At 40.2% G+C, this 25843-nt stretch overlaps 1 protein-coding gene across 1 annotated transcript in view; it reads left to right on the forward strand.

Moving 5' to 3' along the window:
* The window catches only part of RGS5 (regulator of G protein signaling 5), a 100509-nt gene that overhangs the window by 65982 nt on the left and 8684 nt on the right, over positions 1 to 25843 (forward strand). The window contains 3 exon segments of the mRNA XM_020988602.2: positions 3737 to 3798; positions 22011 to 22037; positions 22040 to 22176. Of these exon segments, the coding sequence (XP_020844261.1) occupies positions 3737 to 3798; positions 22011 to 22037; positions 22040 to 22176 (226 nt within the window).

Raw genomic sequence — 25843 nt, forward strand, 5'->3', positions numbered from 1 at the left:
CAAATGAGCTAATATTTATACATTTTTTGCAGAGCTTAAAGTGCTATGTAAATGTTATCTTTTATTATTTGACACCTGGTGAAAATCCTTGTCAGCCCCATATCAACCTGAGTTAACTCAGGGCTGCTCATTCACCTTTGGTGTCCACCTGGCACTCAATTCTCACCTGTAGTTCCAAGAAGTTACACACACACCCTGGTAAACATCTAGGCAGATGGGCTAGCCCAGGCTGAGGGTAGCCAAAGGGTTTTCAACCCATTGGTGAGTTGGGTGGGGGAGTATCTACCCAAGCACATGATGACTTTTCCTGGTAGAATGGATGGATGAGAACAATTTGTTCCAAAGGCCATGAAGGAGGTTGAAGCAGGTGCTGTGGAGCGCTTAGAGTTGGTCAGACATGGAAAATGCCAAGGTCATCCACTGCATCCCAGGCCATCGCCAGTTATCTTGACTTTTGTCAAGTGTTATAGCTAGCATTTATATTGATCTTCACAACAACCCTAAAAGGCAGGTGCTATTATTATCTATCCCCATTTTCCAGATGAGGAAACTGAGGCAAACAAATTGAAGTGACGTGACCAGGATGTCATAGCTAATAAATGAGATGGGATTTGAACTCAGGTCTTCCTGATTCCTGACCTGGTTCTCTATCCAGCTGCCCCTCAGTAGAGGTAATTATCCAGCAAATTTATGCAAAGTGTCTACAAGTCATTCAAATGAATCATTTCATAGGAAGCTTATTGCCCCTGTCATCCTGATAAATGCTTCAGTTCTTTGATTAGAAAGCAGAAGGAAGGAAAGAAAGAAAAGAACAAAGAAAGGAACGAAGGAAAGAGAGCAACTAAGAGAGGGAGGAAGAAAATGCAGGGTAGGAGGGAAAGTAAGGAAGGATTTGTTAAGTATCCACTATGTGAAAGTCACTGTGCTAAACACATTAAAATTACTGTCTCATTAGATAGTTGAGGCTAGTGGAGCCAGGACTAAAGCAACCAATCAGTCCTTCCTTTACACCCCCTGCCTTTTCATCCCTGCAAAGGGGACACCGGAAAGTCCTGTGTTCCTGACATAGAAGTGTGTTGCAGGAACTAGAAACTCAAACAGAGTTTCTCTATATTGATATCCAAGTAATGGCAAATTATATGGGAGTGCTAGATTTGGAAATCCTAGTTTTGGCATTTACTACCTACCTAGGTGATCTTATGCATGTCAGTTAAGCTTTTTGGGTCTCAATGTCATCTGTAAAATGGAGGATGGAATTAGACTATATCTATGACCTCTCCGGTCCCTTTCATCTCAAAATCTATGATTCTTTTATCCCTTCTTTTTGAATCAATATAGGCATTCAGGGTGCCTGTGGTCAAAAAATTGAATACTTTATTCTTTGCCTAGCTCTCAGGCTCCACATTACCCAGTTATAATAGGACCAGTCAAAGTCACTCAAGTTTCTCTGTAGACATGTTTCTATTTTTAGTTATTGTTATTTAGATATTTCAGTAGTGTATGACTCTTTGTGACCCCGTTTGAGGTTTTGTTGACAAAGATACTGAAAGGGTTTGCCATTTCTTTCTCCAGCTCATTTTTCAAATGAGGAAACTGAGGCAAACAGGGTTAAGTGACTTGCCCAGGATCACACAGCTAGTAAGTGTCTAAGGCCATATTTGAACTCAGGAAGGTGTCTTCCTTGACTCCAGGCCGGGAATTCTATACACTGCGCCACCTAGCTGCTTCTATAGACATGTATAGGATAGCATAAATTTGTGATAGGTTTCATTTAGCTATATATCCTACTGAAAACAGTGTTTCATGTACCTTTTTTGGAATCTGAATGAGAATGTGATGAGATGTGAATAGAGGTATAAATGTAATCTACATCAGCAGATTATTAATAACTAATTGAGCAATGGCCTACTTTTCTATAATGTCTGTCCATCCTCCATTCTTGAAATGCTTCCCTCCTGACCTTTGTTTCAGAATTCTTTACTTCTTTTAAGACTTAGCTCCAGTATTCTGTCACTGGGAAGTGTTGCCATACACTACTTTTGCTAGCGTGCTCCCTCCTTTTCTAAAGTACCTTATTTTGTATTTATTTCATATATACTAATATCTTGCCTCTCCCAAAAGTCATCAGCCTTAAGTGACCACTGTGTCACTGAGCCAAAAGAATGAAAACTCTTCCGAAAGCAAAGACTGCTTCAGCTTTGTCTTTGTATCTCCATCCCCTAGCACATGATATTTACTTAATAATTTTTTATTGATTGATTACATAGTCTTAGCTTCACAATAATCCTGTAAGATAGATATGGCCAATCTTATCACGATTTTACAGATGAAGAAACCAAGGAAGAAGGGAGGAAAGGATGAAGAAGGAGGGAAGGAAAAAAAGAAAGGAAGGAAGGAAGGAAGGAAGGAAGGAAGGAAGGAAGGAAGGAAGGAAGGAGGGAAGGAGGGAAGGAGGAAGGAAGGAGGGGGAAGGAAGGAGGAAGGAGGAAGGAAGGAAGGATGGAAGGAAGGAAAGAAGGAAGGAAGGAAGGAAGGAAGGAAGGAAGGAAGGAAGGAAGGAAGGAAGGAAGGAAGGAAGGACTTACTAAGCACCTATTATGGGCCAGGCACCATGCTAAGCTCTTTAAAAATATTATCTCATTTGATCTTCACAGCAACCCTGGGAGGTGGGTGCTATTATGATCCTATTTTATAGTTGAGAAAATGGATGCAAATAGCTGTGCTTGCCCAGGATCATACAGTTAGTAAGTGTCTGAGGCCAGATTTGAACTCAGGTCTTTCAACCTCCTGGCGTGGAGCTTTATCCATTGTGTCATCAGATGCCCTAGAGAGGTTAAATGAATTGCTCCTGGTCACACCGATAAAATAAAGCCAAGGATTGCAAACCAGGTCTTACTGACTCATTACTTATCCTACTATGCCAGATATAGTTAGGGAGATTATAATGCTGGTGAGGCATCTTTCCGATGCCTCCCCACAGGGTGGCAGTGACTCTGGGTTTTCAGTGGCTCTCCCAATGGAATGCAGCTGATCTACTTGGCAGGTTCCATCATGCTGGGAAGCTTTAAGTGACAGATTTGTTGTCCAAGGCCAGCCTGGCTAAGCTCTAACAAGGTCATTACCAGAAGGCCGGCTGTCAGGAATGATCCCTTTTTTGGAAGAGTTGTAATCTTCACTGGTAGAGGAAGCACCTGCTCTGAGAAACTAGTATGGAAGAAGAAGAGACAAAAGCAGAGGTTTAGTCCCCAGGGTAGGACAGTTGGGTGAGGCTGTGTTTGTGCTAGCTTTACAGAGAGCATGGTTATGGTTAGGTGGGGTGCAGTGAGCCCTGGGTTAAGGGTCCAGCTGTGTGGCCTCTAGCAAGTCAAGTGCCTTTTCTGGGCCTCAGTTTTTCCTTCAGTGAAACAAGGAGGTCAGACTGGGTGATCTGTAATGTCCCTTTCAGCTTTAACATCCTGTGATTCTGTGATAGAGACTGTGGAGGGGTACAAAGGAAATACTAGATGCAATTTCCCAAGGCCCCAGGGAAGATCTCTTAAACTGGATCAGCCATGCCGCAAAGAGGGCACCAGGATGACCAGAGGAGGCCCTGTAGGGACATTAGCACAAAGTCAACTCTACAACTGGAAGAACAAGTCTGTCCCCCACATTCTGCTGTTAGGGGTGGTCGGAGGAGGCTATATTTAACTCTCCAATCATGGTCTTCACTCACTTCCTTCTCTTCCTCTGACTTTAGGCCTTCACCAGAAGAGGCTTTACAGTGGCGTGATTCCCTGGAGAAGCTTTTGCAGAACAACTGTAAGTCTGGACTACTATTAGTGCTGGACCTAGAGTCAGGAAAACCTTCAAATCTTGCCTTAAACAGTAGCAATTTGACCTTAGATAAGTCAGTTAGCCTCTATCTACCTCACTTTCCTTATCTATAAAATGTGGATTATATTAGTGCCTACCTGTAATGGTTGTCAGGATAAAATGAGATAATATATGTGTTTTGCAAACCTTAAATCTCTATCTAAATGCTAGCTATAATAATAATTGTTGTTCAATCATTTCTCATTTGTCTCTGGCTCTTCATGACCCCATTTAAGGTTTTCTTGGCAAAGATACTGGAACAGTTTGCCATTTCCTTTGTCAGCTCATTTTACAGATGGGAAAACTGAGGCAGACAAGGTTAAGTGACTTGCCCAGGGTCACACAGCTAGTAAGTGTCTGAGGCCAGAATTGTTAATTGATTCTTGTCATCATCCTTGCTTGGAAGTCAGGGAATTGGAAGGGACCTTCATATTCACAGTCTAATTTCCCTCATTTTGTAGAAAAGGGAATAGAGTTTTAAGAAAGTCACTTGGGCAAGATTACACAGTGAGGTGATGACCAAGATGGCGCTTCCAAGTCTCTACCACTTTACGCCAGATCTCCTGTTAGAACTTTTCCATTGCTCCAAGTCTGACTCCATCCCCCATCCCTGTCCCCAGTCCCAGCTCATCCTTCACCATTGGCCGCTCTTCCCTCTCCTTTTTGCTGTATTTGCTCTTCACCTAGTACTGTAGCTCTCTACTGAATCATTTTGGGAAAGAGCAAAACTACTTGATTGGCTTAGCAAAATGTCTTAGAATACAGGGCAGGGAAGGTCAAAATAGTTAAAATCAATAAATCGAAAATGGCAGAGCTGGAAAGGAACTTTAGAAATCAACTAAGCCAACCTCTTCATTTTACAGATAGAGAAGCTAAGGCCTACAGAGAAGTGACTTCTCAAGGTGACAGACCCAGGTAGTGACAGAACTCAGAAGCACATGGAATCATAGGATTTCAGAATTGTAAAGGACCTTAATGATACCTTCTTGTCCACTCCATACCTGACAATTAAGTCCACCTCTGCAATTTCAGCCCTTGAGAATGGGGACTGTTTTGTTTTGCTTTTCGTTGTATCCCCAGCACTTACACAGTGCCTGGCGTGTAATAGGCACTTAATAAATGCTACTTGATTGATTGATTAATCCTATTTTTGCCCTTAGAGGCCAAATAAATTGTAAGCTTCTTGAAGGCAGGCACTGTCTTTTGCCCTTGTATCCCCATTATTTACCACAACGCCTGGCACATAGCATGCATTTAATAAATGTCTATTGATTGATAAATATAACAAGTCCCTTTCCCACACAGCACTCCTTTTAGTAATTTAAGACTGCCTCACCAAGTCCTTCTCTTCTCCAAGTTAAACAACCCTAGTTCCTCCATCAATCCTCATACGCCAGGAATTCAAGGTCTTTGAGTATCATGGTTGCTCGCTTAGAGATCAATCAATCAATAAACATTTATGAAAGTCTTCCCAGGCTATGTTCGAGGCAGTGCTCACCAACTCATTTTCTCCAATATGGTGTCTAGAAATGAACACAATATTCCAAATGTGGTCTGAGCAATAAGACTATTAGTTCCTTAAAACTAAGCTCCTAGTCCTTGGACTGCTGACTCCCAATCTAGTGTTCTTGTTCTTCTCTTTCCAGTCCAAAGATCCCCCTCTTTAGAAAAGAAAACAGAAGCAAGAAGTAATTCTACCTTCTTTCTATTTTCTATTATCATCATCTCACCCACTCCCTATTCCTCCTTTAGTCTTCTTCTTTCCAATAGAGTTTTTAAAAGCCATCTTTTCATCGGTCCAAAACATCTCTTCTGATTCTGTGTGGTTTTTTTTTCTTTTTTGGTAAGTGCTTTAGGTAAGGTTCAAACTCACTACTTCCCATTCTTCACTCTTACTACTTTTGTACAAGTCCTGGACCTAAATAACCAATAACACAGCTACAGCCCTGTTGGATTTCTTGGGGCATTCAATTACTGGCTCAGTGTACTTTATTAACTGAAATTTGACTTGGAGGTTCTATAATCCATGGAATTGTGATGACAAAATGAACAATTATGGAATCAAATCAATCCTTCTACTGCTATTTATATCTTTAACAGAGGCATGAAGATAGATAAATATTGGTCTATCCATGTGCATTCCTTTTGAGTCACTATAATCCTTGGGGAGAACTGCCAATATTTCTAAGGATGTTATTAGACAAAAAGCTGTTGGGATAAGTGAGCTAGGATAGGAGGTAAGCTGGAGGCAGAGAGTTTTAAATCTTTAGTGTTTAGCTCAGGAGTTGATGTCTTTCATAGTGAAAAGCACCAAATCCTTTATTTTCAACACTGCGTCTTTGGGGCCTGTGTCTTACATTCCAGGGAGACACATCATTCATCATTTTAAAGTCCCATCCAAATCAGTACTTCAGACCTCCAAACTCACTAAACAACATAATTATGACTGAGAAAAGGTTGTAAATATTAGGCCTAGAGGAATTAGAAAAGGATATCCACTCCTTTCCCCCGCCAACAAGCAGGATCATGACTTCTGCATAGTAGGGACTTCATAAGCAGTGAATAATGAATCTTCTAGCTCTACATACATAATAGACCTAGCTGTTCCCCACCCCCACCTCCACCCCCATCCCCCATTCTAACCTGCCAACAGACTCCAGGCCAGTACCATCAAATGCCATACCAGGGAGCCAGAGACCGTTCTCCTCCCCTGATCCCTTATTGCCCCATTGCCCAGTTTCCAGCAGGCACTAGATGCTGATCCACATTCTTGCTTCCCAAGTCTACAGGGCCTACCTTCAGCCCTGCTGCCCTCCTTCTCTGAACTTCCCTAATTACCACCTGACGTTTCCATCTGCCTTGAAATGAACCAAACCCTCCTTTATGGGTTGTCTCCATCTTTTAGACTCTGTTTTTCTTTTCTATTTGTATCCTCAATACTTAGCACAGTGGTGGTGGGTACTTAATAAGTGCTTTTTAAAAATTATTTGTTTGTGACGCAGTGGATATAACACTGGCCCTGAAGTCAGGAGGACCTGAGTTCAAATCTGGACTCAGATACTTGACACCTTAATAGCTGTGTGACCGTGGGCAAGTCACTTAACCCCATTGCCTGCCCCCCCAAAAAAAAAGAAGAAAAAAATTTATTTATTTTATTCTGAACTTGAGAAATAAACAGGTACTTCTATAACATAGTAGAGTAGGGGAAAAAAAGACAATTGTACACGAAGCTGCAAATCTATTATGTACAACTTGCTATTCCTTTTAAATATAAAATAAAGCTATAATGTAATTTTCTTTTTTTTAGCTTTTTTTCTGCCTCCTACCGCTACCCTAGAGATGGCTATCATTAGACACAAATTTCCATTCCATTCCAATGATTTTGTTCAGTCTCCTTCAAAAACCTAATTCCAGGGCATATCAATCCTATTTGTAAGTTAAAAACTAACACATTTCATGTCCCACAATGGTAATATATCTAACATTAGCCCATGAGACCGTTAAATGTTTAGGGAAAACCAAAGGGCCAGAAAACTTGGTATGTAAACATTTTTGTTTCCAAGATTACATCTTTCTGATTGAGTATAACGGTTTACACGTCCAAGAGAAGGCACATCACATTCACTCTGGGTATTGTGCCTTGATTTACAGTGAACTTAGACAGCCTTTGTGCTAATTCTGGGCACTTCCCATGACCCCTTAAAGTAAACCTGTTTTCTCTTGATCTTTCCTTAGTGGAAATGAAAAAAGCTGGGTACAAGCCTCTTAAAAACAACAAAAAAAAAATGACTGTTACTTTTTTTTTTAAGGCCATGATTAAGTCACATCTTAGCCTTCTCTTTTCTAGGCTAAATGATCTCAGATTCCTTGGGGCCTTAATCATTGGTGTGACTATGCTCTAAAAATGTTCCAATTCCTATATGTTCTCTTTTAGTTGTGGAGGCTCATCTGGCTTTCATTCATGAGGTCTGGAGGGACTCACAAAGTGTATTTTCTTTAGACTCAAAAATAAATGGCTCTAGACAATTTAGGAATGGCCTTTTTTAAATAATCCCCTCAATGACAGTATGTGAGTCCAGGAAATGGAGATACAACACTCAGTCAGCAAGAAATTTCCATTCAAGACCTGCTTTTCCCAAAAAGTTCTAAAGGACACAATGTTTCCTAGCTGCACTGTTGCTTCATTTGATCCTTGCTTAACTAGGGTTGTTATTATCCTTGCTTTACATCTGGGTGCTAAATGATTTACCCAAAGTTCTGACTCTGGGACCAGCACCATGACTTCCCAGCCCAGCTCTAGTAGGCCATCAGTTACTTATACCATCTCGTGACCATAAATAACAGTCAAACTAATTGACCTCTACTGGGATTGAAACTACTACATTGAACTCATTGACAATGTACTATCTGAACTAATCAGCCCACTCCATGTCCAAGGCCCCGCAGCTGTTGTAGAATCAAATAATTTTGGAGCTGGAAGGGCCCTTTGGAGTTCATGTAGTCCATCTTGCTCATTTCATAGATAAAAAATGGATCAAGAAATGTGAAGTGACCTGCTCAAATTGACAGAGCCAGTTAGTGATTAGCAGTTAACAAGCATTTGTTGAACCCTAATTATATGCCAGGAACAGTGCTAAGCACGAGGAACACACGAAAAGGCAAAAACGAGTCCTCAGTCAGTCAGTAAAAATGTCTTAAGAGCTTACAATGTGCCACACACTGTGCTAAATGCTAATCCCAACCCTCAAGGAGCTCCCAGTCTAATGGGAGAGATGACATGCAAACAACTGTGTGCATACAAGATATAGGCAGAGTCAATGGAAAGTCATCTCAGAGGAAAGGCACTAGCAGCGGCGGGGCTGGGGGCGGGGCAGTGAAGAAGAGGACCTAAAAAGGCCTCATGAAGATGATAGGTTTGGAGCCAAGTCTTGAAGGAAGCCAGAGAAGCCCAGAAGAGGACATGAGGAGGAAGAGGCTGACTCTTCATCCCAGAGATGCTATTTTAACATCAGAAATATAACTACACCCTAGGTCTCCTGCCCGTACAGTATTCTTTCCATTTTCCTCATTTAGTTCAAGTGTACATAACATTTAGCACAATGTCATGTACACAGAGGTATTTAAAATCCTTCCAAGTAACACAGTGAATAGAGTGCCAGGTCTGGAGTCAGGAAGACTCATCTTCCTGGGTTTAAATCTGGCCTTAGACATTTACTAGCTGTATAACCCTCGGGAAGTCACTTAATCCTGTTACTCAGTTTCATCATCTATAAAATGAGCCAAAGAAGGAAATGGCAAGCCACTCCAGCACCTTTGCTAAGAAAACTCCAAATGGGGTCACAAAAAGTCATACATGACTGACAAGTGACTGAACAAAAACAATAACCATGACCCATTATCATTATCCTCAATGCATAAAGTGGACAATGATACAAATCTATTGGAATTAAAGACTGTAAATCATCTTTGGAAAAAAGCCAAGTCAATTACAAGGAGTGGAAACATAAGATTAATCAGCTGTTCTGAATACCAATAATTAAGAAATGGACTCATTGCCCTGGGAAGTTATATTCAATGCTCCTTCCTTAATTCCATCCGTGTTAGCTGCGCTCAATGCCACTTCACACAGTGACATCATCAAATGCCCTAACTGGCGATCTTAGGACTTGAAGTGGGCCTGGGCAGTAATCTGATCCAAATTCCTCATTTTATAGATAGGAAATTATGGTATAGAGCAGATTAGCGACTTGTCCAAGGTCATAGCTAGTACATGGGAGAAAAGGGATTTGAACTCATGATTTATTGACTTCAAACATAATACTCCTTTCATTACACCATGATGTTTTTTTTTTCCTTTTGGATATCAGTTTATCTGTTCATCATCAATCCAATTCAACTTTGTCTAGAACTCATAACATTATTGGCAGCACCTGCAGAAGATTAAAGGGAGGGGTCAGAGTTATCCCAAATTTGTTGTTCAGTTGTTTTTCAATCATGTCTGACTCTCCATGACCCTATTTGGGGTTTTCTTGGCAAAGATACTGTAGTGGTTTGCCATTTCCTTCTCCAGTTCATTTTACAGATGAGGAAACTGAGGCAAATATGGTTAAGTGACTTGGCCAGGGTCACACAGCTATAAGTGTCTGAGGCCAGATTTGAACTCAGGAGGACGACTCTTCCTTACTTCAAGCCTGACCCTCCATGCACTATATCATCCAGCTGCCCATTATCCCAGGTACTAGGATTCAGAATACAAAGGCGCAAATTTTGTGTCAAATCAAATAGAAAAGTAGGCCATTTTACAAACTTAGACTCATTTGTATGCTATGATCTTTGGATTCTTGCCTTACCTTATCCTATACTTGTCTGTTTTGCCCTTTATGATCCAATTAAGCTATATTTCTGTGCCTTGGACATAACTCCTGTCTCTCCCTTTCTCCCATTCTGCCTCCTTGTTGCCTGGTGACAGCTGACCTTTTGGTCACATTTGACCCACTCTACTAGTTTCAGGCTCATTTCATTAAAGGTTTCTGTCTGTGGCAGATCCTATCCAGGAGTTGAGGTTGAGGGCATATATAACAATAGGAAAAGAACATCAGCAAAATTATATTCAGTTTGGGGCTTTTTGTAGTTGTTATTTAGTAATTCCTGACTAATAACATATTGTAAGCTCACATATCCACAGCTAAAAGGTATCTCGTAGGATATTTAGTCCAACCTCCTCATTTTACAGATGTGGAAATTGATGTCCCAAGGAGGTAACCTGCCCAATGTCAATCAAGGTCAGAGGATCATTCAGATTACTGCACAGTGCCTGACATATAACAAATGCTTAATAAATGCTTGTTAATTGAATAATTGCTTCTCAGTGATCCCTTTTCCCACTAGAGAATGGTGACCCTTTTTTTTTGACTACTGAACAAATGGACAAATATTCAGCTGCTGGCCATCCTACTCCCTCTACCCTATTTCCAGGAAGAAACTTATAGTGGGGTGGGGACAGCAATTTTCACTCAGACTAGGTTGAGCCAAAAGTCATTGATCAACTACTCTAGAAGAGTAGTTTGTCATTCATTCATCATTGAATGAAAAACTGAAATGTTTTGTGTTGTTGTGGAGTAGTTAGAAATAGTCAAATATTTATTAAGGCAGGTGGCACAGTGGATAGAGTGCCAAGCTTGGAGTCAGGAAGATTCAACTTCATGACTTTGAATCTGGCCCCTGGGAGGCAGAGGCAAGATGGCGGAGAGAAACCAGGAAGTTGCATGTGCTCTCTCCAGTTTCCCTTGGAAATAACATTAAATCAAACCTCTAAATCCAGAGATTCTGAGAGTAAGTGATACCACCCCTGGGGGCTACAGATCCGGGGTAAATAGTAGCCTCAGGCGGGTGGTAGAAGCATAAGAAAAGAAGATAAGAAAATTTTGAAAAACCATTCGTATATGTTTTATCTGTTGTATAACAGAATTAAAGTCATAGTGACTACATTATTTTCCAAATAAACACACAAAATGTGTGTTATAACTGATCAGTTGTCAAGTCTGCCAATAGATCTTAATAAGCAAGTGTCGGCAGGCAAGTATGTCATTCATTGTCTGTAATTTCAGTATGCATTGGCAGGAATATGTCCATGTAATGACCTATTTACAACATGATATTATATGGTTACATGATGAAATGTTGTGTCATCAAAATTTCAACACAGGAAAAAATGAATTTACAATAAATTATTAAATTTTTAAAATGTTATTTAAAAATTTTAAATTTTCGGAAATAATGCAAATTTTTTTTAAAAAAAGGATTAAAGAAAGTAGATTTCCAGGGGGTGCTGAGTATTATTTTTTTGAAAAGAGGGCAGTAGGCCAAATAAGTTTGAGAATCTATACTCTAAACAGATACTGTAGAACCCACAAAAAGATGGAATGAGACAATTTCTTAGACTGAGATAATTTTGAAGGACTTCAGGAAAGGTCTGTCTCACTTGAGTAAAAGGGGAGTGCAGCCCACTGCAAAGGTGTCTAGGCAACCCAGCGGCAGGCTCTCCTCAACCACAGCACAGGTCAGCAACCTAGACCCCTCAGTCCTGGCTGAGAAGGACAGCAGTAAAACCTCTAGCCCAAAAGCAGAAGGCAAATTGCAAGTCCTGGAACCCTAGCACAACAGGCATGATTAGGCCAGGCCACCCCCCCCCAGCTCAGTGGGCAAGCCACAAGCACCTAAGGTGTGAAAAGCCAATGACCATCGCCCTGGCCTCCCAACATAAGAAGCTTAGGACAGTGCTCCCTTATGCCCCAGGAGCAGAGATCAATGTTAAAAGTCATGAAATAACCTGAAAAATGAGTAAGAAACAGAAGAGAACCTTGACCATAGAAAGCTCCTATGGTGATGGGGTAGATCAAAACACAAACTCAGAAGAGGACAACACTGTCCAAATGCCTACATGTGAAGTCTCAGAGGGGAATATGAATTGGTCTCAAGCCCAAAAACTCCTCTTGGAAGAGCTCAAAAAGGATCTTAAAAATCAAGTAAGAGAGGTAGAAGAAAAATTGGGAAAAGGAATTAAAGTTCTGAAGGAGAATTATGAAAAAAAAAAGTCAACAGCTTAGAAAAGAAAGCACAAAAATTGACTGAAGAAAAACAACTCCTTTAAAAGTAGAATCAGCCAAATGGAAAAGGAGGTACAAAAGCTAACTGGAGAAAATAATTTCTTAAAAGTTAGAACTGGGTAAGTGGAAGGTAATGATTCTATGAGACACCAAGAATTAGTCAAACAAAATCAAAAGAATGAAAAAATAGAAGAAAATGTAAAATGTCTCATTAGAAAAAAAAACAACCGACCTGGAAAATAGATCCAGGAGAGATAATTTAAGAATTGTTGGACTATCTGAAAGCCATGATCAAAAAAAGAGACTACACAGCATCTTTAAAGAAATTATCAAGGAAAACTGTCCTGATATCCTAGAACCAGAGGGTAAAATAGTCGTTGAAAGACAATATCTTTCAAGAAATTATCAAATCTGGCCCCACATACTCACTAGCTGTGTGACCCTGGCAAGTCAATTAACCCTATTTGCCTCAGTTTCCTTATCTGCAAATGAGCCAGAGAAGGAAATGGTAAACCAGTCCAGTATCCTTGCCAAGAAAACCCCAAATGGGGTCACAAAGAGTTGGATGCGACTGAAGAATGATTGAGCTCTAATAATAATATTACAGGTATCTAGTAATACGCTACTACGTACCAGGCACAGTGCTAAATGCTGAGCAAATAAAGAAGGGCAAAAACCAGCCTCTTCTCTCAAGAAGCTCACAGTCTAATGGGGGAGACAACCTGAAAAATAACTGTGTACAGACAAGCTATATATAGGATAAATGGGAGCTTAATTAACAAATTGAAGGCACTGGAGCTAAGGGGAATCAGGAAAGGCCTCCTGAAGAAGATAAGATTTTAGCTGGGACTTGGAAGTAGAACTTTATTACACTTTAATGGGTTGAGTGGGATTTTATTGTTCCTAATTTGCAAGGAAGGTAAGTTACAGGGTGCCTGTCAAGGTTCCCAGCATGCACTTGGGTTAGCCTGACTTAGAGGCAGCATGGAATAATGGACAGGATATTGAACTTAGAGTCAGAGAGATACAAGTTCAGAAATTTATTAGTCATGTGGCCCTGGACAAATCACTGAATTCCTCTATGTCTCCATTTCCTTATCTATAAAATGAAGGAGTGGGACTAAGTTGGCCCCTTCCGAGTCTCAACCTACGACCCTGTGAGTTAGCTGTCTACAGCCTCATTACATGAAACAAGCATAATCTCACTGGCATCAGTTAGAAGTGATTGGGGGAGAGGGTTTCCCAGTCCAGTACTGGTATACTTTCCTAGCATCTTTTTGAAAATAGTTGCTGAGCATAATTAGAAAATAATTTGACATCTTGTCTTTAAAGAAATTAAATCTCAAAGCAATATTGAGAAGGAAGAGGACCATATTCCTCCTTGGGATAGCTAGTCACTCCTGTGCCAGTATGTAATAATAATAACAAAAATTAATTATGATGATTATTGCATTTCTAATGTTTTCAGCTTTGCAAAGTGCTTTCCATTTGCATCTCATTTGATAACAATCACCATAACAACCCTGGAAGTTGTGACATTATTATGCTCATTTTACTGGCAAGAAAACCGAGGCAGACAGCAATTAAGTGACTTGCTCAGGGTCACACAACTAATAAGTGAGTGAAGCCAGATTTGAACTCGTGTTTTCCCAACTCCAGATCCAGCATTCTATTGAGGGTGCTACCTACCTGACTCACTATATGAAAACAGGTGACTTTAGAAATGATAGGTAGGAACAGGAAGAAGAGGAAATTAAAAAAAAAACAGTTGCTGGACTATCTGTGCATTCTGAGACACAAACCATTGAGTAAGCTGCAAGTGATTTAGTAGTCTAAATGTCTAAAGTGATCCATCTCCATTCATTCCTGACTTACTCAATTCGTGTCCAGTTCCAATCTGATGTGTGATTATAAAGCAGCAGATTAGCTTTCTTAATGAACCAGCAGCAATTTTGTCTATACAAATGATGATTATCATACATAGACTACCTGAGAGGCTAGCTGCCCATCAATTGCATTAATACTGCCATTTTTTTCTAAACAAGTGGGAAGTTCCTCTTTGGGAACTGACTTATATGCTCTTGGCACATTATTTTGAATATCTAACGTAGTGGCAATTGATTGTACTTTTCAGAAGGATTTGACTTTTAGAAATAAGCAGAAAGCATTAGGAGATTAGGCTGATAAATAAAGTGTTGTGTCCCAGCTGGGTAGTAATAATTTTTTTTTTAATGGCTATGACTATGATAATCCAAACAAGCTTCTGTGAATCTGAAGGGGCCGCTAAACTGTACAAATGGGTCCAGGCTTCATATTCACTTAGTTTTAAAATGTCATATTATCTATATTTTTTATACTTTATTTATTTTGTTAACTATTTCCCAAATGCATTTAAATGTGGTTACAGACACACTGGGGAGCTTTTAAGGTGGCCCTTGAACTGTATATTTCACACTTCTGATGTATACATACCACGGGTTCCTTCCATCTCTAAAAGTCCAGGAGTTATGTATTTATTCTACATTGCATCTAGTATGGGCACCAAAAATCAAAAAGGTGTGGGGTAGCTAGGTGGCACAGCAGATAGAGCACTGGCCCTGGAGTCAGGAGGACCTGAGTTCAAATCCAGCCTTAGACAAATAACAATCACTAGCTGTGTTACCCTGGGCAAGTCACTTAGCCTCAATTGCCTCACCAAAACAAACAAACAAAAAATCACAAAGGTGGAAGTAGAGCCAAGATGGTGAGTAAAGGCAGAGATTCACCTGAGCTCCCCTCCAAGCCCCTCCAAATAACTTTAAATAATGATTCTAAAAAATTCTAGAGTGGCAGAACCCACAAAAAGACAGAGTGAAATAATTTGCTAGGCCAAAACAACTTAGGAGGTTGGCAGGAAAGGTCTGTTACACCAGGGTGACAGAGGAGCATAGTCCAGCGCAGGCCCCACCAGTGCAAACTGGGCACCACCAAACCAGGACCAGGCCTTGGAGTGACTGAATCATTGGCAGCAGTGGCAATTTCTAGTCCTCTCAGCCTGCAGATGGTAAGAGGATCAAAAATGGGTCACAAAGAATTTATTGGGGTCCCTTTGCTGGCCCCAGGGGCAGGACTTTGTTGAATTGTTTATACTTGGATCTGGGACAGAGTCCTAGGTCTTAGTCCCAGCATGAGGAAGAGCACCAGTACATCAGAGCTTGTCACAGCATGGGAGCAGGGACCCTGGTAACAGTTCTATGGTTAAAAAGAATGCTTGTGGTCGATCACAAACCAGTGAACAGTATAGGAGAGTAGTAAACACACCTGTCCCAAGGTCATACCATCTCGGAAGATCCAAAAACTTACAGGTCCCCAGAACTATCTCTGAAAACAGCTGCACAAAGAGCCTGAATCTTGGGACAGTGTCCCCTCCACTTGGGGGTCAGAGCCCCACTTTAGCATAGAATAAAAAGTCAAGAAATAGGCTTGAAAAAAAGAGCAAACAACAGAAAAAAAATCTGTCCACAGAAAGTTACTATGGTGACAAGGAAGAACAAAACACACACTCAGAAGAGCTCAACAAAGTCAAAATTCCTGCATTCTCAAAGGAAAATATTAATTGGTCTTTGATCATAGAAAAGTTCAAAAAGGACTTTAAAATTCAAGTAAGAGAGGTAGAGGAAAAATTGGGAAGAGAAATGAGAGTGAAGTAAGAAAATAATGAAAAAAAAGAGTCAACAGCTTGGTAGACACAAAAAAAGCTGAAGAAAATACTTTAAAAATCAGAACAAGCCAAATGATTCAAAAGGCACAAAAATCCAACAAAAAGAAGAATGTCTTGGAAAGCAGAACTGTCCAGATGGAAAAAGAGGCACAAAAATTCACTGAAGAGAAGAACTCATTAAAAAGTAGAATTGGCCAAATGGAAAAGGAGGTACAAAAGCTCACTGAGGAAATAATTCCTCAAAAGTGAGATCTGAGCAAGTGGAAGTTAATGACTTTATGGGAAATCAAGAAACAATCAAACAAAATCAAAAGAATGAAAAAATAGAACAAAATGTGAAATATCTCTTTGGAAAAAATAACTGACCTGGAAAATAGATCGAGGAGAGATAATTTGAGCATTATTGGATTGCCTCAAAGTCATGAACGAAAAAGGAGCCTAGGCATCATCTTTCAAGAAATCATCAAGGAAAACTGTCCTGATATCCCAGAACAAGAGGGTAAAATAGAAATTGAAAGAATCCACCGATCACCTCCTGAAAGAGATCCCAAAATGAAAATTCCCAGGAATATTATAGCCAAATTCCAGACCTCCTAGATCAAGGAGAAAACACTGCAAGTAACCAAAAAGAGACAATTCAAATATCATGGAGCCATAGTCAGGATAACACAGGATTTAGCAGCTTCCACATTAAAGGAGTAGAGGGCTTGGAATTTGATATTCTGAAGGGCAAAAGAGCTAGGATTACAACCAAGAATCACCTACCCTACGCAACTGAGTATAATCTTTCAGGGGTAACGATGGAAATTCAATGAAATAGAGGACTTTCAAGCATTCCTGATGAAAAGACTAGAGCTAAATAGAAAATCTGACTTTCAAAGACAAAATACAGAACAAGCATGAAAAGGTAAGCAGGTAAGAAAAATGATAAGGATTCAATAAGGTAACACCATTTATATTCCTACATGGGAAAATGATATTTATAACTCCTAAAAACTTTCTCATTATTAGGGCGGTAAGAAGAAGTATATATAGATAGAAAGCAGAGGAGTCAATTGAATGGGATGGTACAATTATCTTAAAAAAATAAAATTAAGGGATGAGAAAGAAGTATGCACCAGAAGAAGGGGAAAGGGAGAGATAGAATAGGATAAATTATCTAGCACAAAAGAAACCTGAAAGATATTTAACAATGGAGGGGAATTTGGGGGAAATGGGGAAGGGAGTACATGAACTCTCATCAGAATAGGCTCAAAGAGGGAATGATATACACACTCAATTGGGTGTAGAAATCTTTCTTACTATACAGGAAAGTAGGAAGGGAAGAGGATAAGAGAAGAATGCAGGAGAGCTGACAGAAGAGAGGGCAGGTAAAAGTCAGAAGCAAAACACTTTTGAGAATTGACAGGTAAAATGAGAGTGAGAGTAGGATAAATGGGTGGAAATAGGATGGAGGGAAATCCACGGTTGGTAATCATTACTGTAAAAAAAAAATTACAGTAAGTTTCTCTGATAAAGATTTCATTTCTCAAACATATGGAAAACTGAGTCAAATTTACACAGACAAGAGCCATTCCTCAATTGATAGATGGTCAAAGGATATGAACAAGCAGTTTTCAGACAAAGTAATCAAAGCTATCTATTGTCATATGAAAAAATGCTCTAAATCACTATTGATGAAAGAAATGCAAATTAAAACAACTCTGAGCTACGACCTCACACTTGTCAGATTGGCTAATATGACAAACAAGGAAAATGACAAATGTTGGAGGGGATGTGGGAAAATTAAAACATTAATACACTATTGGTGAAGTTCTATCCTGATTCAACCATTCTGGAGAGCCATTTGGAATGATGCTCAAAGGGCTATAAAACCATGCATATCTTTTGACCAAGCAATACCATTACTAGGCCTGTATCCCAAAGATATTGAAACAAAAAAAAAAAGAAAAAGAAAAAGAAAAGGACCTATGCATACAAAAATATTTATAGCAGTTCTTTTAGTGGTGGCAAAGAATTGGAAATTGAGGGAATGCTCACCAATTGGGGAATGAATGAAAATGTTGTTGTGTATGGTTGTGATGGAATATTATTGTGCTTTAAGAAATAAAGAGCAGGATGCTCTCAGAAAAACATGGAAAGACTTACATGAATTGATGCAAAATGAAGTGAGCAGAACCAGGAGAACATTGTACATAGTAACAACAATTTTGTATTATTATCTACTATGAATAACAGCAATACAATGATCTAAGACAATTCTGTAGGACTTATGATGAAAGGTGCTATCCCTCTCCAGAGAAAGAACTGGTAGTGCCTGAATGCAGATCAAAGGTAGTTTTTCTTTTTTTTTCTTTTTTTGCTTGCTTTCTTTCACAGAATGACTTACCCGAACATGTGTTTTGAATGACTACACATGTATAATCTATGTCTAATTGCTTGATTTCTCAATGGGGGGGAAAGGGAAAGAATTTGGAACTTAATTTTTTTAAGTGTTTAAATTGTTTTTACATGTAATTGGGAAAAATAAAATATTAAATAAGAAAAAAATCATGAAGATGCAAATACAAAATTGATTCACATTCATACCTTATAGCCAAGACCCTGACCAATAAAAAGATGTAAAAATAAATAAATAAATCTGTAAACTCTAGAAGGGACTTCAATGGGCCAGAGCTGTTTTGTGGTTTGTTGGTTTTTTTGTTTTTTGTTTTTTGTTTTTGGCCAGAGGAATGCTGGTACTACAGTACCAAGACTTGGTGAAGAAAAGTAGGGCTGGTTCCCAAGGGGAAAGGAAGAGAGCTCTCCCATTCCAGTTAGTACTGAAAATTACCCGATGTCGATAGGCATACAAACTCCTTTCCCCTTCTTCTTCCTCATCACTAAGGCAAAGGAATGAGCTGCCCTCTACTTGCTACTATGCCCATCCTCAAGATGGATGTTTGGTGATTTCTTTTTTCCTTCAAAGCTCCCTGTGATGTTAAATTCAACCTGATATCATGTGGATAAAAATAGTGATGGGTGAACAAAGCATACTGTGACTTTCCTGGGGCATATCATTCCCAAGAGATGGATCTTGGGAAGCTAATCCTTCTCTTCTTCCCTCCTACACTTAGGAAGTATTTATAAATTTGTAGCTGAGGTTTTTCCTTGGATTCCCCACTCTGGAGGCAAAGTGATATTAGAAAGCTTTTCATTTTAATCTAATTTTAAAACTTCTAATTTTAATGGAAAGTTTTTAATAATATTATTTGAGTTGGACTCATGGAAAATTGGAATGTTCTTTCTTCTTTTGGTACTTTCCCCCATTGTCTATCATGTTCATATGTCCACTGTCATGGATAAATACATACAAATGTGCTTGAGAATGCCTGGATTTGCATTCCCTTCTTTTCTTCTTATGAGAGTCCATTCCTCTCACTACTTTGTGACTTAGGAATGGAGAGGTAGGGAAGAGGAAAAGAGGCTGAAACTCATGGACAGTGTGTTCTATAGATGTTTTTAAGTTGTGAAGAGATGATTATGCTACATAAAAAGCAGAAGATATGTGATTCAAACTGACAAACATTTATCAGGCACCTGTTGTCTACAAAATACTGCTAGGAACTGGGGACTCAAAGACAAAAATGAAACAGGTCCTGATCATGCACGAATGCAGTATAGGGATGTCATAAGTTGGTTGGGACCACTCAGTCTTGGTAGGTTCTAGGATTGGGTGTCTGAGATGGGGGGAGCTGGTGACCAGTGAACACATTAAATACAACCTCTTCTATCCCTGATGCTTCCTGGGAATAAGTTTCTAATAAGTTCCATTGGTCCCAGCACTTTGAAACATTTATATTAAACTGTAAAATGAGTATTGATCTCTTTTTGTTCTATTCACAGGCATATATTAAGTGCCTACTTTGTGTCAGCAACTGTGCTAGGAACTGGGGATACAAGTACGAAGAGTGACACAATGTCTGCCCTCAAGGAGCTCCTGCTCTAATAGGAGGGGAGGGGTAGAACGTTCAGACACCAGGCAGTATGGGTCAAAGAGTAGAGGGGACCTGTTTGTTACTTGTCTTAACTTTCTACAATATGACTTCTGACTTCATCATTCAGCTGAAATTCCTCTCTACAAGGTTATTAACGATCACTCAATGACCAAATCTGATGATTTGTCTCAACCCTCATCCTTCTTGACCACTCTGCAAACTCTGACACTGTCAATCACCCTCTTCTTGATATTCTCTTCTCTCTAAGTTCTTGTGATACCATTTTCTCCTGGTTCTCTTCTTACTCATCTGACCACTGCTCAGTCTCCTTTGCTGGATCTTCATCTAGGTTACTCCTGCTAACAGTGGGTATCTCACAAGGTCCCATCCTGGGCTCACGTCTCTTCTCTCTTGATTCTTTTTCACTTGGCAATATCATCAGCTCCCATGGATTCAACTATCATCTCTATGCTGATCCTTCTCAAATCTATTTATTCAGCCCTAACCTTTCTACTGAACTCCAGTCTCAAATCTCCAACTGACTTGCAGACATCTCAACCTGGATGTTGCATAGACATCTTAAGCTCAACATGTCCAAAACTGAACTCATTCTCTTTCTCCCTAAACTCTCTCCTTTTCCTAAGTTCTCTATTACTGTTGAGGGTGCCACTATCTTCTCAGGTGTTATCCATGACTCCCTGCTTTCTCCCACTCCCTCCCCATATCCAACCTGGAGCAAAGGTCTGTCAACTTTACCTTTCTAACATAGTTCAAATACACCTCCTTCCCTCCTGTTCCACAGCCGCTATTCTGGGCAGGCTCTTAGTACCTCATGCTTGAATGATTGTAATAACCCACTGGTTGGTCTGTCTGCTACAGACTGACCCCACTTCAGTTCAGCTTCCACCCAGCTGTCAAAGTGATCTTCCTTAAGTGCATGTCTTATCATGTTACCCCCTACTTGATAAACTCCAGAGGCAATCCTCTCCTGCCCGCCCACCAATATCATCTCCAGGATCAAACATAAATCCTCGATTTAGCATGCAAAGCCTTTTAAAACCTGTCCCCTTAACTTTTCAGAGTTATTATACTTTAACCCCCACCCCCACCATGGACTCTCTAATCCAGTAACAATGGCCTCCTTGTTACCTTCACATAAGACACTCCTTGACCAAGTCTGAATATTTTTCTGTGTTCTATATGCTATCCCTCTTCATCTCTGCCTCCTGGCTTCCTCCAAGTCCCACTTAAATCCCACTTTCTTTGGTTTTTATTTGTTTGTTTGTTTGTTTGTTTTTTCGGCTAGGTAATGGGGTTAAGTGTCACACAGCTTGTAAGTGTTATGTGTCTGAGGTCAGATTTGAACTCAGGTGCTCTTGAATCCAGGGCCAGCGCTCTATCCACTGCACCACCTAGCTGCCCTTAAATCCCACTTTCAACAGGAAGCCTGACCACCAGCAGCAGCTAGTTCCTTCCCTGTGTATTATTTCTAATTTATCCTGTATGTAGCTTATTTGTACACAGTTGTTTACATGTTGTCTCCCCTAACGGACTGTGAGATCCTTGAGAGCAGAACTGTCTTTTACCTTTTTTTGTGTCTATAATGCTCAGCATGGTGCCTGACCCATGGTGGCCCTTAATAGATATTTAGGGACTGACTTGTCATTCTCTCTTCTCTTTACTTCCTGTCCCTCTTTAGTATACAAAGGTGTGCTATCCCTCTATCCCTTGATGCTCTAGTTTTGAGCTTCAGAGAAAAGTCTGAAATAAAAGGTTCCAGCTTTCTGTTTGACTCTCTGACCACAAATCCAGAAAATTCCTCAAGGATAGACCCAACAGCATCTCAGCTTTTCTATTTGTCTTCCTCCTGGCTAGATGGACTTGCCAGTTTCAAGAGTTTCCTGAATCTGAGTTCAGTGAGGAGAACATTGAGTTCTGGATTGCCTGTGAGGATTATAAGAAGACCAAGTCACCCATCAAGATGGCTGAGAAGGCAAAGAAAATTTATGAAGAATTCATCCAAACTGAGGCTCCTAAAGAGGTTGGTTTAACCTGGTAAACGAGTGAGCATTACTGGGATGGACCAGCTCCAGGGCAATCACCAAAGAGTCGAGAAGTTTGGAAGTTATAGTGGGAAGGAGAGGCTTGAGCATTGAATGTTGAAGTAAGGATAGCAAGGGGGAGGAGGACCATTTTGGAAGGGGTAAATTGGATGAGATTCAAACCAAATGAACAGAATAAGGCAGGAATTCTTGGTGAATGCACTGTTGTCCATGGCTGTTTCCATCAGCCACCACTGCGGTCTGGTCATCTTCTGCTCTACATAGAATGAGGCAGGAAGTGAGGATCTGTGAGAGAAGAACAGAGATGCTACTTGGGGACTGTTCAGTCCCGTAGCATCACCTCTTAGGTAGTTAGTGCTGGGACTCCAGAGCCTGATCTCTCTTAAACACCTTCCCTCCTTGTGCCCTTGAGGGCTGCAGAGTGTGGGTAATTTGTGGACATGGGATCATAACATTCAGAGGGAGAAAGGGATCTTAGAGATTGTCTAATGCAAAACCTCTCTTTTACATATGAAGACACTGAGGCCTAGAGAGATAATTAGCAATTCCACAATTGGGAAGCTCAACTGATCTTGATCACCCATGATCCTTTGGCTACTAGCTATCTGCCTCAGTTTCCTTATCTGTAAAATGGGGATAACAACAGAGATAATATTTGTAAACAAACAAACAGAAAAGCTCAGCATGGTGACTAGCACACAGTAGATGCTTGTTCCTTTTCCTTCCTTTCCCCATCTGACTTTGCCTTTGAACTAGCTGTGCCTTCCCTCTGTAACACATTCCCACTCCATCTTGACCTCTTAGAATCCTTTGGTTCTTTTTTTTTCAAAACTCTGCTCAATTAACAGCTTCTAGAGGACTTCTGCTTGTCCCCACTGTTAATTCCCATCCCCTTCCCTTTTGTTGAGGTCTCTCCTGATAGAATATAATTTCTCCAGGGAAAGGAATGTCTTCCTTTCATCTTTATAACTCTGGTGCCTAGAACAGGATCACAGAAAGTCCTTGCCAGTTGATCAATCTGCTACACTTATAAATCAAATAGTACAATCTAAGCCCTAAACATAAGATTAGGGGAATTACCTGCTTGTTCCAAATTGCCTTCCATTAGTACAGGTGGTTGACATTTTAAAAAACATTTATGTAGTACTTTAAGGTTTGCAGAGAGTTTTATGTATGTTGCAGCAATCACAAGAGATAGATGCTAGTATTGCCTCTATTTTATAGAGGGGAAAACTGAGAGTGAGAAGCTAAGTAACTTGGCCAGGTTCACCCAGATAGAGCTATCTGAGGCAGGATTCAAATCTAGGTCTTTCTGACCTCCCAAGCCAATACTGGATCTATCCTCTGAACCACCTAGTTGCAAGATAATTCGGAATTGCTGGTTGTAGGTCACCAAGGAGTAGCTTGGTCCATGGACCCCTTCTCTGGTGTCATATTTTTGATGGTATTTTATTCTATCGGCTAAAGAAGCCATGATTTTATAGCATCATTACCTAAGATGCCCCTGTGTTTATACAAGGGACTGTGAAGGCAATGTTTTCCTAGAGCTAGAATACCTAACATCAGTCCTGATGAGTCTCCGGGGTCTGCAGATGTTTCATTTGGTCCAAGGGTTGTGTGAGAGAAGCCATACGTCAGAAGAGGCTGGGATGTGGGGGCTGACCAAGGGGCTCATATGTAATTGAGATATTCTCTTACAGTTACATTTAAAATAGTCTTCCCATGGACACCATCCTAAGACAAGCCTCCATCAGTTCCCTCCTGGACTGTTACAATAGCTTTCTAACATGTCTGCTGACCTTCCAGTCTTTTGTGTTCTGGTGCCCAGCTACGTCTCCTTACCTCTGCTTGTGCCATTCTTCCCTTTTCCAAACTTAGTATAGTTTAAGCATCTTTAGAGGGTAATTGAGGCCCTCCACCATCCATGGGAATGCTACCTTTTCAGCTTCCTCTCATTAGCCCTCTTCCATGCATTCTGTATTCCAATCAATCTAGATTACTTTGTATCTCCTCAACCCACCATAGCCATTCCTGAAGAACTCTCATCAATCCCTCAAACAGTCCATAAACATTTATTAAGCACCTAGTGTCAGGCACTTGGGCTGGGCTTAGGGATTCAAGTTCCCTACTTGCATTCCCATGGGGAAGCCAAGTACTTATACACATACATAGAACTTAAGTGTAAAGTAGATCAATTTGTTGTTGTTGTCCAGTCCTGTATGACTCTTTGTAACCCCATTTGTAGTTTTCTTGGCAGATATACTGGAGTGGTTTGCCATTTCCTTCTCCAGTTCATTTGACAGATGAGAAAACTGAGGCAAACAGAGTTAATGACTTACTCAGGGTCATACAGCTAGTAAGTGTCTGAGGCTAGATGGAAACTCAGGTTCTCGTGACTCCAGACCCAGCATTCTATCCACCACTGTGCCCCCTAGCTTCCCCCTTTAAAGTGAATAAAAACATACATCTGTATTTGTTCATGTGACAAAGTTGTTAAATACAAGGTAGTTAAAAGCACAACTCAAATGCCTCCCCTTCCATGTAGACTTCTTTGATTTCCTCTGTCAACCTTCTTGGTTCGGTTTCAAATAGTACTTTGTTCTGTGCCTCTGTAATGCACTTAATGTGTATTAGTGTGTGCTATGGTTATGATGTGTCTTGCCATCCTACTAGATTATAAGCTCCATAGGGTAGGGTTATTCTATCTTATATAAAAGTTTCTTTCCTAGCATCCATCACAGTACTCTGCACACAATAGAGTAGGCATTTAAAAACCATTTGGTGAGTTGAACACAAGTGTAAGGGGACATTTATATATTTTGCTTTAAGGTTTGCAAAGTACATAATACAAATAAATGTATTTTCTGATTTGGTCCTCACAACAATAATATGTGGTATGTGCTATTATTATTTCCATTTCACAAATGAGAAAACTGAGGTTGAGATAGGTAAAGTGATTTTCCCAGAGTCACATAGCTAGTAAATGTCTGCCTGATCATTTATTCTTCTGGCATCAGAGAAGATACTGTACACTTCAAAACTATAGAATGTTAAGACCTAGACTTGACCTTAGAGACCAGCTCAATTATCCAATTCAATTTAACAAATATTTATTGAGGACCGTTGAGGACGTAGGTCCCATGTTGAGAATGTGTGTGAACTTGGCTGTGCCAAAGGGAATAGAAGGTCCATCTTCTTTTACTGTACACTTTGCTGCTTAATCCTGGTTTCCTAAGTCAAACTCTCCTTTTCAGTAACTTATTCTGCCCTGGTCTGATGTCTCTGAAGTCTTTCTGCTATTTTTTGAGCTGTCTCCTACTTTATGGCTCCTGGGCTTAGCCCATGGAAACTCATGAGCATCACACACATGACCTACAGCGCTCCCTAGTGTTCCAATTCAGGATAACTAGCAGATACTTCATTTTCTTTATTTTGGATCTAGCCTAATAAACTTTTTAGAAGACATAGCATGGCATAGTGGATAGAGAGTGACCCTCCATGCTGAGAAGACCTGGGTTCAAGTCCTCCCTAACATATATTGGCTATGTAATCCTGGGCAAGTCTCTTAACCACTCAGTGTTCTACTCATCTCACTAAGCCCATAAGCCCCAGAGGATGTGCAAACTTGCATTGACAGAGGGAATT

Source organism: Phascolarctos cinereus, unplaced genomic scaffold (genome assembly GCF_003287225.1).
Source record: "Phascolarctos cinereus isolate Bilbo 61053 unplaced genomic scaffold, phaCin_HiC Scaffold_5;HRSCAF=322, whole genome shotgun sequence".
Lineage (NCBI taxonomy): Eukaryota > Metazoa > Chordata > Mammalia > Diprotodontia > Phascolarctidae > Phascolarctos > Phascolarctos cinereus.